Source organism: Myotis brandtii, unplaced genomic scaffold (genome assembly GCF_000412655.1).
Source record: "Myotis brandtii unplaced genomic scaffold, ASM41265v1 scaffold423, whole genome shotgun sequence".
Lineage (NCBI taxonomy): Eukaryota > Metazoa > Chordata > Mammalia > Chiroptera > Vespertilionidae > Myotis > Myotis brandtii.
This window is the reverse complement of record NW_005366214.1, coordinates 610237-625144: the sequence shown is the minus strand read 5'-3', so window position 1 is coordinate 625144 and position 14908 is coordinate 610237. Positions and strand designations below refer to the sequence as shown.

The 14908-nt window shown below is 34.9% G+C and overlaps 1 protein-coding gene across 3 annotated transcripts in view; it reads left to right on the top strand.

The window, feature by feature from the left end:
- Positions 1 to 12957, top strand: part of ZBTB1 (zinc finger and BTB domain containing 1) — a 25237-nt gene extending 12280 nt beyond the window's left edge. Inside the window, exons 1-2 of one of the 3 annotated variants that reach the window (XM_005874028.2) lie at positions 2658 to 4891; positions 9649 to 10018. In XM_005874028.2, coding sequence (XP_005874090.1) covers positions 2994 to 4891; positions 9649 to 9700 — 1950 coding nt within the window. In that variant the 5' untranslated portion in view covers positions 2658 to 2993 and the 3' untranslated portion in view covers positions 9701 to 10018. Of the gene's footprint in view, positions 1 to 2657; positions 5394 to 9648; positions 10019 to 12492 lie in introns of those variants that run through there. The other 2 variants (XM_005874029.2, XM_014545925.1) reach the window with 2 other exon arrangements.
- The last annotated feature ends 1951 nt before the right edge of the window (positions 12958 to 14908 follow it).

Sequence of the window (14908 nt, the reverse complement as noted above, 5' to 3'; positions counted from 1 at the left end):
GATGGCTGTTTTCAGGCTGCCTGCACCCCTTTAGGGTGGAGGTCCCCACTGGGGTGCCTGGCCAGCCTGGAGGAGGGGCCGATGGCTGTTTTCAGGCTGCCTGCACCCACTTCAGGGTGGGGGGTCCCCACTGGGGTGCGTGGCCAGCCTGGAGGGGCTGATGAGGGCCATTTTCAGGCTGGCCAACCCCCCCCTAGTGACGGAAGCTCCCAGCCTTTCCTTTTTTTTTTTTTTTTTTTTTTTTTTTTTGGGTTTTTTTTTTATTCTGGGATTTATTTACCTTCTGTAATTGAAACTTTGTTGCGGCTCCAGCTCCGAGGCAGGCTGGCTGAAAGCAGGTATCTGGGGTTTGTTTAGATTCTATAATTGCAACATTGTTGCTTAGAGTACAGCTCAGAGCCCAGCCGCTGCAGGCGGGGAACCTTGGCTTCCTCCATCACTGGAGCAACCAAGCCTCATGTTCGCTTCAGCTGCCTGGCTGCTGGCCGCCATCTTGGTTGGCAGTTAATTTGCATATCACCCTGATTAGCCAATGGGAAGTGTAGCAGAGGTATGGTTAATTACCATGTTTGTCTATTATTAGATAGGATAGATTGCCTAGGAACTTGTTTTTTCAGTAGAAAACAGATTCTGAAGTTTTATATATACATATTAGAAATTGAGGCTAAAATTGGATTTTATTTTAGCTTTGTAATATAATAGTAGGACTTCTGGTGCTTTTAATATTTTCCTTTCCTTTTTTTATCAAAGTCAACTCCCTACATTAATATTTACAGTTTTGCCTAAGCATCAAGCTTTGAGACGGGAGGTTGAGATTCGATTCCCAGTCAGGGCGCATGTCCAGGTTGCGGGCTCAATCCCCCGGTGGTGAGTGTACAGGGGGAGGCCTAGCGATAATTCTCTCTTATCATTGATGTTTCTGTCTCTCTCCATCTCCTTTTCTCTCTGAAATCAATAAAAATGTATTTAAAAAAAATACTTATAGTGTCGCCCAGCCAGCCTGGCTCTGTGGTTGATTGTCGACTTATGAACCAGGGGTTCTTTCTATTCCCCGTCAGGGCACATGCCTGGGTTGCGGGTTTGATCCCCAATGGGAACGTGGGAACGTGCAGGAGGCAGCCGATCAATAATTCTTTCTCATCACTGATGTTTCTATCTCTCTCTATTTCTCTCCCTCTCCTTTTCTCTCTCTGAAATCAATAAAAACATTTTAAAAAGGAAATTATTATTTAAAAAAATACTTATAGTATCTACCATATGTTGTTAAGTGGAAAAAAACTAGTTGCAGAAAGTAACGTATGTAGTATGATCCCAATTAGGCTTAAAAAACAAATATACAACAAAAGCAAAACTATGTGTGGCACATGGTAGGTACTCAAATCTGTTGATTCTGTATGTACCCATAGAAATTGAAGATACAATCCAGAGTGTTTGGAGAGGTTACCTCTGGGAAGAGGTATATAGTCTAAAGTGTGTTTTTATTAGATATACTTTTATGTTTGAATTATTTGCAGTGAGCATGCATTACTTTTGTATACATGTTTTTAAACAATCAAAATATTAAGAAAAATTTACAATCTGTGGATAGACACCTCTTCTCAAATAGGTCCACTGCTTCTTATATCCTACAGTGCATATCGAACAACAAAAGACAACTATTTTATTTTACTTTTTAATCCTCATATGAAGATATTTTTCCCATTGATTTTTGTTTTGTTTTGTTTTGTTTTTTAGAGAAAGAGTGGGAGGGAGGGAGGAGGGGCACAGAGAGAGGGGGGGAGAGAGAGAGGTGAGAGAGGCACATTGATGGGTTGAATCGGCTGGGGGCTAGGATCAAGCCTGCAAACGAGGTGTACAGGCCTTTGATCAGGAATCGAACCCACGACCATTTCCTCTGTGGGCCAACGCTCTAACCACTGAGAAAACTAGTCAGGGCAAAAAGACAGCTATTCTGACTCTACAGAATTATTGATTCTCCAGTAATCAAGAAAAAAGCAGTGATCAAACCTATTTGCTCAGTGTCATTTCCATGTAATTTAATAAGTTTTTTGAAATAGAATTTTTCTAAGGAAATTTTCAAACATACAAAATTGAATTATACCTGTCTCCCAACTTTAGTAGTTATCAGTACATGACCAATCTCGTATCATCTCTAGTCCCACAGCCAACCCACTGTATTTATTTTCAAGTATATTTTAGATATATAATTTCATCTATAAAATATCAGTATGTATATCTAAAAGATAGGACTCATTTTAAACAAAACTAAAATATCCTTATCACATTTAAAAATGAGCAATAATTCCTGTATGTCCACCATCCAATAAGTTTTTAATATTTTGCAGTTTAGTTACTAATTTTCAACTTAAGTTACTATTTTTTTTTTTTTAAATATATTTTATTGATTTTTTTACAGAGAGGAAGGGAGAGAGATAGAGAGTTAGAAACATCGATGAGAGAGAAACATCGACCAGCTGCCTCCTGCACATCTCCCACTGGGGATGTGCCCGCAACCAAGGTACATGCCCTTGACCGGAATCGAACCTGGGACCCTTCAGTCCGCAGGCCGACGCTCTATCCACTGAGCCAAACCGGTTTCGGCTTAAGTTACTATTTTATTTACTTTCATTGTTTATATCCTTTAAACTCATGTCTTTTTCCTTTCAAATTTAGTATACATTTTCCCTTGTAGAGTTGTAATGAGACCAAAATGATGGTTTTTGCTTGACTTTGCTTACATTTCTTAAAATCAAAATGAGAAGCTTGAATAAATGGCTGAGTAATTTTCATTTTCAAATTTAAAACATGATTCAGATATATATTATTGAATTTTGCTACATTAGAATGGGAGACTTGATTCATACCTTGACTGTAATAGCGAAGTGACACAAGTCACAAATCATGATCAGATTTATTCTTTTGTTCAAGTGCTTTTGTGATATCTTGTCTGACTGTAATATTTTTGTTTTACATAGGTCGCTAATTAATAGAAGATGGCAAAGCCCAGCCACAGCAGCTACGTCCTTCAGCAGCTAAACAACCAAAGGGAATGGGGTTTTCTCTGTGACTGTTGTATTGCAATTGATGACATTTACTTTCAAGCACACAAAGCCGTTCTAGCTGCTTGTAGCTCCTATTTTAGAATGTTTTTCATGAACCATCAGCATAGTACTGCACAGCTGAATCTCAGCAACATGAAAATTAGTGCTGAGTGTTTTGATCTCATTTTGCAATTTATGTATTTAGGAAAAATAATGACAGCTCCCTCCAGTTTTGAGCAGTTTAAAGTGGCCATGAATTACCTACAGCTGTACAATGTTCCTGACTGCTTAGAAGACATACAGGATGCGGATTGTTCTAGTTCAAAATGTTCATCATCTGCTTCTAGCAAACAGAACAGCAAAATGATATTTGGGGTGAGAATGTATGAAGATACTGTGGCTAGAAATGGCAGTGAAGCCAATAGGTGGTGTGCAGAGCCAAGTTCAACAGTAAATACACCACATAACAGAGAGCCTGATGAAGAGTCTTTACAATTGGGTAATTTTCCTGAACCACTATTTGACGTGTGTAAAAAAAGTTCTGTGTCCAAATTATCTGCTCCAAAAGAACGTGTGTCACGACGCTTTGGACGAAGTTTTACCTGTGATAGTTGTGGATTTGGCTTTAGCTGTGAAAAATTATTAGATGAGCATGTGCTAACCTGTACTAACAGACATTCTTATCAAAACACGAGATCCTATCACAGAATAGTAGATGTTAGAGATGGAAAAGAGAGTAATATCAAAGCTGAATTTGGTGAAAAGGATTCTTCTAAGACATATTCTGCACAGACAGACAAATACAGAGGAGACACAAGTCAGCCTGCTGATGATTCAACTTCAACCACTGGAAGCAGAAAGAGTAGCACAGTGGAGTCTGAACTAGCCAGTGAAGAAAAAAGCAGAGCTGCCGAGAGAAAAAGAATCATTATCAAGATGGAACCAGAAGATATTCCTACAGATGAACTGAAAGACTTTAACATTATTAAAGTTACTGATAAAGATTGTAATGAATCCACTGACAACGATGAATTAGAAGATGAACCTGAAGAGCCATTTTACAGATACTATGTTGAAGAAGACGTCAGTATTAAAAAAAGTGGTAGGAAAACTCTAAAACCTCGAATGTCAATGAATGCTGATGAAAGAGGTGGTTTAGAAAATACGCGACCCCCTAACAACAGCAGTCCAATACAAGAAGATACTGAGAATGCATCTTGTGAACTGTGCGGACTCACAATAACTGAGGAGGACCTGTCATCTCATTACTTAGCCAAGCACATTGAAAATATCTGTGCATGTGGTAAATGTGGACAAATACTTGTGAAGGGTAGACAACTTCAGGAACATGCTCAAAGGTGTGGAGAGCCCCAAGATCTGACAATGAATGGGTTAGGAAATACTGAGGAGAAAATGGACATGGAAGAGAATCCTGATGAGCAGTCTGAAATAAGAGATATGTTTGTTGAAATGTTGGATGATTTTAGGGACAGTCATTTCCAGATAAACAGTATCCAAAAAAAGCAGTTATTTAAACATTCTGCCTGTCCTTTTCGGTGCCCTAATTGTGGCCAGCGTTTTGAAACTGAAAATCTAGTGGTTGAACATATGTCTGGCTGCCTAGACCAAGACATGTTTAAGAATGCTATCATGGAAGAAAATGAAAGAGATCACAGACGAAAGCATTTTTGTAATTTGTGTGGAAAAGGATTTTATCAGCGGTGTCATCTAAGAGAACACTATACTGTTCATACTAAGGAAAAACAGTTTGTGTGTCAGACATGTGGGAAGCAGTTTTTAAGAGAACGTCAGTTGCGACTGCACAATGATATGCACAAAGGCATGGCCAGGTATGTCTGTTCCATTTGTGATCAAGGAAACTTCAGAAAGCATGACCATGTACGGCATATGATTTCTCATTTATCTGCTGGTGAGACTATATGCCAGGTCTGCTTTCAGATATTCCCAAATAATGAACAGTTGGAACAGCACATGGATGTTCATCTGTATACATGTGGAATATGTGGAGCAAAATTCAATTTGAGGAAAGATATGAGATCACATTATAATGCCAAGCATTTAAAAAGAACATAAATCACTTTCTGTGTTCTAATGTTTAGTTGATAGCAGAAAAACACCAAAGCAAAGGATATGAGCTATTTAGAAATTGATTTCTTAAGATTAATTGTTGGAAAAAAATTTCAAGGCCCTTTTACCTTAAATATTTTTGTTTAGGATCTTAAGTATCTACATTTTAGGTGTTATTAAATGTTTATCATTTTTGTTTTTTCTTAATAGAATTCTTTGTTTTTAGTTTGTTTTAGCTATGATTAAAAATTTCTTTTAAATGTAGACTACAAGTGGTTGTTACCCCTTTAATGACTATTAAACTTTAGTTTTTTATTAATAAGGTGATGACTTCACTATTTCTATGTGGGTTTTTTTTTTTGTTGTTTTTTTTTACGATTATCCTGTGAAATTTTAAACCCAACATCATTGGCCATTCCTATTTAAATTTTAAAAAGTAATTAGTATTTGAAGCTGTCCTATTCACTTTTAGCTTTTTTTATCTTTTCTTTTTGGTAAGTTGAACAGTGATTGAGCCATTGTTTATTCCCCTCTTATCAATGAAATTCATATTCTTATTAGGCAGGTTAGGTGCACTGAATCTAACCTTGAAGGTTGACATGGGCTCAGACTTGGCCCAAAAGAATTGATAGACCTAAGAAAATTCCTATAAATGAATATTTTCCTATAATTGATAAAATATTATCATTTAATAATCACATTTAAAACTTATATTAAGTGTAAAACCCAATGACTTTACTCCATTTGAGAAATTTGTGAGGACAAGTCATTTTGTTTTGTGATATTAAATTTAACTATGATAGTTAATTAAAAAGACATATCTTGTATTCATTTAAAATAATTTAAAATATTCTGATTTCTAAAGTGTGTTAGTTTATCAGTTATTTTTGTTTATATAAATAGATTTTAATAGTTCTCTAGGAATATGACATCTAAAGAAAAATGATTTTCACCTTTAAAAGTACATACTTTTGGAACTTTGAGATTTGAGAAAGCTGCCATGTATATTGATAAAATTAATAAAATAAAAAAATTACAAATCTGGTTGTTCTATAAAAGGAGAGTGTGCAAAAAACTGTCTTGTGTTTCATACTATTAAGATTTGGAGAAAATGTGCTTTGGCAAATTGCAGTTTATCACCATGCTTTATTTTTTTTCTGTAAAGGACTACAAAATTTGAGGACTATAAAATAATCACAGAGCATATAAATGGAAATAGTTTATCATTTTTTAGTTAAAGTAGTATTACTGTTAGGTATTGCTGACACAGGGTCTACATGAATTACATGTGAGTTAAAACACTGGCTAACTGACCTGCCAATAAACACAACTATTGAATAGAATGCCTTTTAATGTGAATTACTTGCATTGTAATAACCATTATAATGAACGGGATTTTAAATAACTACTATATTTAAAAGTATAATTTTGTGAGTATAAATAGTATTGCTCTTTTTTTACATCAGATTTTTAAGATATGCAAGTCATATTTTTTAATACAACTTTCATTAAAGAACAAGTTGCCAGGAGAATTGAGAGATCTATTGACTAGCACAGACTTAGTTGACAGAGAAGTATTAGAGCACAGTGTGAGTCAGAGATTTGTGAGGAGACATTGAGGTGTTAATAGGAATAGTACAGGAGCCATGCAATATTAAAACGGGAAGTAGAGGTGGGAAAAATACACAAAAAGATAAATGAGAAATCAAGGATTTTTTTTTAAAGCTACATAGAAAAAGTGATTCATCTTAGTCTTGGATACAGTACTTTAGCAAGTAATTAAATCTGAAATGCAACTTAAAATGAAATATGCCATATACATTACTGATAGGAACCTGATAAAAGTTCTGTAACAAACCCAGAGATGATCAGAATAGTGTAGAGAGATAAACTTAAACCAAATTTCTAAACTGTCTAGTATCATAGTAAACAATTTTCTCTGGGACCACTGTTTTACATGACCCTCATCAAAATGTATTGCAATGGCTTTTTCATCATAAAAGAACAGGGTTCTTTCTAAATACTACCAATCCATTTCCTAATGGATTGTCTATTCTATTAGGAAAGGGGATATAATTTAAGTGTTTTGACATGTACTAATAGCCAACAATTAGTAACCAAATATATAAATACTAGAGGCCCGGTGCATAAGTTTGTGCACATTGAAAGGAAATTAATTAGAAGAAATATTTTAGAGGCCGGGGAGGGACCACGGAGGTTGGCTCCAGGGCGTGACCAGCCCATATTGCCCAGTCCCGATTGGGGGCATCTCGCCCAGTCCCCATCGGGGCCGGCTGGCCGGGGAGGGACCATGGGAGGGCTCCAGGGTGTATCTGGCCCTTCTCGCCCAGTCCAATCGGCCGGACCCCAGCAGCAAGCTAACCTGGGCGGAGTGTCTGCCCCCTGGTGGTCAGTGCACATCATAGTGATTGGTCGAGCAGTCAACCGAACGGCTGACCGATCAGTCAGACACTTAGCATATTAGGCCTTTATATATATAAACAGTCTCTAATTTTACATGACTGAGATGTTCACAAAACCACACCTTAACAATGTTGTTTTCTCTGTCTCATGTTATAGAAAACAACACCTTTTGTTTTAGAACTAGCTACAGAGGAAGCACAGGCTTTAAGTATAATGTACAGTTTTCCTTGTTAAGGCAGAGTTAATTTAAAGGCTACTTGCCTTTTAAAACTAGGAGGAATGAAAAATATCCATCACCTCTGACCAGCCCAGTTTCCTCTCATTTTTTACCTCTCCTGAGGTTGAATTACAGCTTTGGAGCTTACTATTGCTTCTTGCCCTTTAGTGCTGTGAAGACAATGAATCAAGGTTATGGAAGCTGTGTGCTCCTCTTGCCTTTATAATTTGAATGATCGGGCTCCAAATCTAAAAATGAGAGGGAAATCTGGGTAAATACATACACAATCTTGTTTTTCTTTCTGTCTCATAAACACAGTCTTAAAAGGACTTTTGTTCTCTAGCAAGAAATTCTAGAGTAATGGAGTCAGTGCCTAAAAAGCTTGCCATCAATTACAGTGCCACTCAGATGTTTATAATTCTGTAGTAAACAGGACTAAGAAACTCAGAAATTAATAAAGCACAACCAAGGGGCAGTGGACAAGAACTCTTAATCACTCATTTATTCAGGGAAATGCCTTACCACATAAAGTAAAATAGCACATGGCTAATGTTTAATGTGTGAAGTTTGAATACAGACAAGAATGAGAAGAAGGATTCCAGGGGCTAGTTATAAAAATAAAAGAATTAAAATAAGGTGTTTGCTAGGGCACTCAGAGCACCAATTAAAAGGTAAAATAATAGACTGACCTGGAAAATCCCATTTAAGTAATGTGGTTGAGGACAAAAATATGAACAAGTCATAAAAGTTGAATAAAAAATTAAAGATTTGAAATTTTCTGTGATTTGAGTAAAGATTGAAGTAATTTGGTAGGTTAAAATAATTTGATTATGCCCTGGCCAGTGTGGCTCGGTTGGGCATCATCCTGTGCGATGAAAGGTTGCTGCTTGATTCCCAATCAGTACACATGGCTGGGTTGTGGGCTCAGTCCTTGGTCTAGGGTGTGCAGGAGGCAGCTAATCGATGTTTCGATCCCACATTGTTTCTCTCTTCCTCCCTCGCCCTCTCTCTAAAAATCAATAAAAACACTTTTTAAAAATAATTTGAATAGATTAAAAAATTGAGTTAGAGCTATAGAATGCCCAAGAAAACAATTATGAACATGCCAAGGACATGCCTAAATACTTGAGATAATATACCAATTTTTATATTCTAAAAGAATGGGAAGTGAGGGTGGTGGTTGTTGCCAACTTTCTCCCTGGTTAAAACAATAACTTGTTTCCCTAAATCACTTAAGGAACTTGCATATTTAATAGGTCTCTGGAAAATCCCCCCCAAAAAACAGTGAAATTGTTAAACAAAAACTTGTCATTATTTTTAAAAGCTAAATCGGTACCAACCAAAAGAAAAATAACCTGAATGTGTATGTGCACATATAGTTGAGAATAAAGAAATTTGGTTTCTTTTTCTTAATTTTAAATGGTTTTATGAGTTAAAATTCTTTTTTTTTTTCTTGCCATTAATCTACTTTGGTCAGTTCCTCATTTTTCCTCACCATCCCCACCTCCTGTGTTATCATCAAATGCTTCTCAGTGATAAATGCTACTGTTCTGCAGGCACCCTAGCATTACTAGGATCCTAAGGTACTGAAAAGTTCTGTGGGAACATATCCTTGTGGTATGTTCTCCTTAATACTTGGGGTATAGTAAACAGGGTGACAGATGAATGCCAGGGAACTGAAGCAAGTAGAGTTATATTTGGTGTTAAGAAGTTGAAGTGGCAGGCCAGATTTGGAAACCCATGATCCATCCATCCCAGGCTCTCACTAGTAATCCTCGCATCCATTTAGTTAGCACTCTTTCTACGCTGCTAAATGCTTCACATGTGTAATTCTAATCTTTACAGCCTTATGAGGTAAGTATTATTCTAATTTTTCAGATGGGGACTGAGGTTCAGAGAGACTTTTTTCCTGAGACCACACAGAAACTAAATACTAGATACGAGTGTTGGAATTTGAACCTAGACCTATCTGATTTCTACATTCCTGTATTTCACCACTAAGCTACATACTCCACCTACCAAGAAGTACAAAGAAGGGCCTTTGCAGCCTAGGAACACGTGATAAAGCTCCTATGAGACTGTGCTTCTTGTTCATCACCTCTCATCTGAGGTGCCTGGTAACATAGCTGGTAATAGTGGGTACCTAATGAACATGTTGAATAATGTAAAAAGAATCAGTTGAAAACAAAACTTTTTATTTGAATGGGTCATTCAGGATGATGTTTTAGAAATAAAGACTAAATACTGATATGTTTCCATTTTCTTTATTTAAATTTAAAACAGTGGTATTGTCAGCCACTTTTGGGACCCATGGTAGGTGCTCAATTAAAAATTAATTTGAATTCAACTTACATATTTCTATATTTGTGAACTATCCTCTCTTTTCATTATTCCTGACCTTTATGTTTTAATTTCCCCACCAACGCTCATTTCCTTTTACTGATTATGAAACTGATGAATAAATCATTTGAAAATATTCCCAAGAAAAATCAAGACCCCAGAATAAACAGTTTCTTCTTTTTGCCTTAACAAAAGATGTGGATAAGAAATTTTTCATTTCTTTGGCTAAAAAACAAGACAAAATCCCTAATTACCATGTAGTGATTGGTTTGATTAAAGTTTATAGAGCAATCAAAATTTGCCTAAAAACAAAAGTTGTTCTTTTCGCCCAGCTGGTGGGGCTCACTGATTGAACGTTGACCCAGCACCAAGAGGTCCACAATTAGATTCCTGGTCAAGGCACATGCCTGGGTTGTAGGCTCGATCCCCAGTAGGGGGTGTGCAGGAGGCAGCCTGTGGATGTAGATGTTACTCATCCATGTTTCTATCTCTCCCTTCCTCTAAAAGAAAAAAATCAATAAAAAACATTAAATTTTTTTTCTAGCAATTGGTAATTCAATTTACAAAGAAACAACAACAAAAACACTATGGCTTTCTAGTGTAAACTTGAACAAGTCTTACTTGTAAAAGAACTGAAAGATAATTTCAGGAAACAACAGCTGTATATCCACCCTAACCTAGAAGCCAAGTTTAAACAAATGAACAGTTATTTAATGGTTTAAGTCAGAGTTTCCTCCCAACTGAAACTGATTTTAATGTCCTGCATCTATTGCCAGATTTCTACAGCCTATACAATAGGTTTTACTTCTGTGTTAAATCTACTACTTCAAGGATCTATCTGCCAAATTTTATTTTTTAAGTTAGAAGAATGGGTAATGTCTATATAATTTAGGTTACCCCTTTTCATGGTCTATCAAACTCAAGGACCTATTTACTGGGTAACATGGGAAGAGTCTCACTAAAACCAGATGAAATTTAGCTACTTATAAAACTATATGCTAGCAAGAGGCAAAATGCAAGGATTTAGAACTTGTATTGGTAAATATTAATTAAATGACTAGCAGCTTGTAAATTCATGCTAATTTTAAACCAATTTAATACCACCTACATATTTATATGTACATGCTTACTTGATTTTAGCTTTAAGAACTTTAAGTCCTATTTAAGTTGTTCCCTTATATTCAGGAAAACCAAATCATTGAGATTCATTAGTGACAATCGTTCATCCTTTCTATCAAAATCCACCACAGATCACTAGGGGGCAGGAAACCATTATGATTTCTCATTATCTTACTCATTTGTTAACAGGAAAAGATGGTTGTGAAGATTATAACTCAGTGCTTGGCTCTGAATTGAATGCATCAATGTATAATTGGCATTATAATAAGTCAGAAATCACAGGAAATCAAAGGATGACAAAAAAAAGACATGGTTTCATTTCAGAGTCAGGAATATTAATTTTATGTGAGAAAATTTCTATATCCTCACCTATTTGAGAAAGGAATAGAGTTAGGTAGACAGCCTATGAAGCCCCCAGTTAAACTTTAAAAAGTTACTATGTTTTTATTCTATTTAAAGCAATTGCTTATACCAATGGGAATTAGCAGAATTCATTTTTAGATGAAATAATTCTAAGCATACAGATTATGAAAGTCATCTTTTCTTTCAAATGCTTATATGTTCCCTGATGTGGGGGTGGGGGGTGGAAGTATTTTAAGAAACAATTTCTTTGTTAAAAAATTATGGCAAAGTGTTGTTGCAAAAAATATAATTTTACCCACAATCACTGGGGCAGGTTAGGGAAGCTGTGAATTTAGGAATTTGAAGGAAAAATCTGTGTGTGTGTGTGTGTGTGTGTGTACTTTATTTTCATTTACAGAGGGTATTCAGTATTTAATATTTGGAGAAAACCATGTTAAACTTGATGTTTTACTTTTAAATTTGTTAGGTCTATGTTTCAAACAGATTTGCCAGTAATAAGTTAAAGTACACTGTAAAATTATTTGAAGGAAAACACTTACTGTTTCCTTCCTCCCTACTTTCATCTACCTGGCTGACATCCTATCTTTATGTTACATATTTATGTGCTTTACCCATTCTAGCTTAGATAATGCAAGGGGTGAAAAAGTGTCCCTATAGTTGGGAGAATTATTTGAGTGATAAGAACGCCTTATATTTGAAGGGTATAATGAGTTACATTGGGGAAGAAATTAAATAAATTCAAGTTCTAGGAACTATGCTTTTGTTTCCATTCTTTGTTCTATTAATAGTGTGCTGGTCTGATGCCAAAAGCCATAAAATTCTGACCTAAGACATGTATCTTGCAGAGCAGTCAACTTGTAATATTATCTTTCTTGAGTTTTGTCTTTTTCTGTGTGGCAGTGGTGAAATAGGGCCTTCTAAACCTCTGGAGAAGTGAGATCTGAATTTGGAGAGGACCTGGGGAAGAATCAATCTTCAACAGATAATCTTTAAATCCAGACCCAGGAATATCAGATCTGAAGTGACACCATCTTTTCTGTCTTCCTGACAAACCTCATCAGCCCCAAATGTTCCAGTTACAAGCATCCAAGAAAACTCAGAAAAGACCACTTTGAAATCACTTTGTTGTGACAAAATTGAATCACGGCGACTCTCTTAGTATCTGTGGAAAATCTGCTAAAGAAAAGTAGAATATTCATAAGACTTCAATGGGTAAAGTTACACTAAAATGAAACTATATGCTGATTATCTTCAAGGGTCTCTTCTAAAATGCTTGCTAGGCTACTGTAAATATCTATCTATAGTAATAAAAGCATAATATGCTAATTAGACCAGGCAGCCGAACAACCTTCCAGATGACCTTGACCTTCCGGATGAAGCTGGGGCTGTGAGGGCTGAGGCAGCCACCATGGCCACTAGGGCTGAGCCCCTTGCACGAATTTCATGCATTGGGCCTCTAGTAATCACATAACTGTGTAAACATATAATTCTAAACTTAATCTGAATCAGAGTTTACATATTATTAAATGCTTTTAGACAGTTAAAAAATACATAAAAATATGTAGAATGTAAATAAAAATGTGGGTACAGAGAAAAAAAAGCAAGAACAATAACAAGAAAAGATAATATCGTTATTACTGTAATGTAACATTTACCCTTTTTTACTGTATATATGATACAAACTTGATTATTAATATTAATGAAGCTTCCTTTTAAGTCTGTTAACTTGAAGGAAAAAACAGAAGTGGTATTATTTCTTCAATAGTGGTAGATTTTCACAATTCACAGACAACCAAAAAGAGTGTATCTTAAGGCATTATTTTCTTTTGAACTTAGCAATATACCTTAATAGGACAGAATGAGTTTCTGTTAAACACTTGTTTTCAGTATTAATGTTTCTCAGTTTTCAAATTTCAAGATAAAATTCAACTAAGTATTGAATAAAATAATGGTTAACATATTTTAAAAGTCCTTTCATGGGGAAATGAAATGTTTGGTGAAATTTTAACCTGGCTACAAATACTTTTCAAAAAATACATTTCTAGCCATATTATTTTCTTATTGTGAGTATACTTGTAGTTTTACTTTTGGTTAACTGTGTACCCAATTCATTATTATTGTTATTATTTTATTGTACAATATTAAGATGTTATATATTTTCAGAAATGTTTATTATGTTTTCATACCTATTCAAATATTTTAATAAGGAGTTGCACAAAGAGATCTAACTTAGAGTATTCATAATAGTATATGCAGAGGTTAAGTAATTTAAACTCTCTAGCTATAAGATAGGATAACTTGAATATTCATTCTAATAATTAGATTAAAAAATCAGAAAAAGTTAATTACAATGTGTGGGTCCAGCAGCAAGAAGGGAGAAGAGAAATCCACTAAAGATTTCAAAATCATATGAATTCAATTGCTTTAAAATAAAACAAATAAGTTTAGAAAACTGTTAGTTTCTGAAAAAACAAAAATAGAGTTAATCTCTTTTGGGAGCATGAGGAAGCCTACAGAACAACAGACTTATAACAAGTAGGAAACAGAAAAGATAAAAAATATTATCAATAATTAAAGGTTCCAGATCAATATAGTAGAGATTCAATAAATTTTAATTGACTGGTAGAATTAGATTCACAAAAGAAATATGCTTAAATTTTGACTACTAAAATATGAATATAATGAATAACAAGTGATTTAAATGCATTCTACAATTTGATTATTTTCTGTATATTACTACAAAATGGAGTTTATTGGGTTACATGGAGAATTTTTGTTACATTTCTAATCCATTGCTTTTACCTAATAAAATTCCCTCCTCTATGTTCAGAAGTTAAACTGTTTGTATATTACTTTTATTTATACTGTACTTTTCAACCTGACTTTTAAAAAATTATTTGTCTGAAATGTTATCAATTCCTTCCATTCTCTATACCAAAATAATAAACTATCTGACGTAGCTAATTATAGTAGTCCTGAGAAACTTCAGAAGTACACAAAGAGAATTACTAAAATGATTACTGACAAATCCTGTTTTTTTTTAATACACAATGACTGCAAAAGTACTAATTCATAGCAAACACAGGTGGCAACACATTAATTAGGTTTCTTTATAATACAAAAATAAACATTTATAAGAATCCACTGACATAGTATTTAGCTCTTTCAAAGGGTTGGTTAATTCGTTTTTCAGAATAACAAACATAATTTATTTATAGAAATAACTTCCTAACCAGTATAATTCATTTTGTTTCTTTTCAGTTAAAGAGCTTATTAATGTTGTTTCAAGTGATCAGCAATGAGTACTCTCTTCATT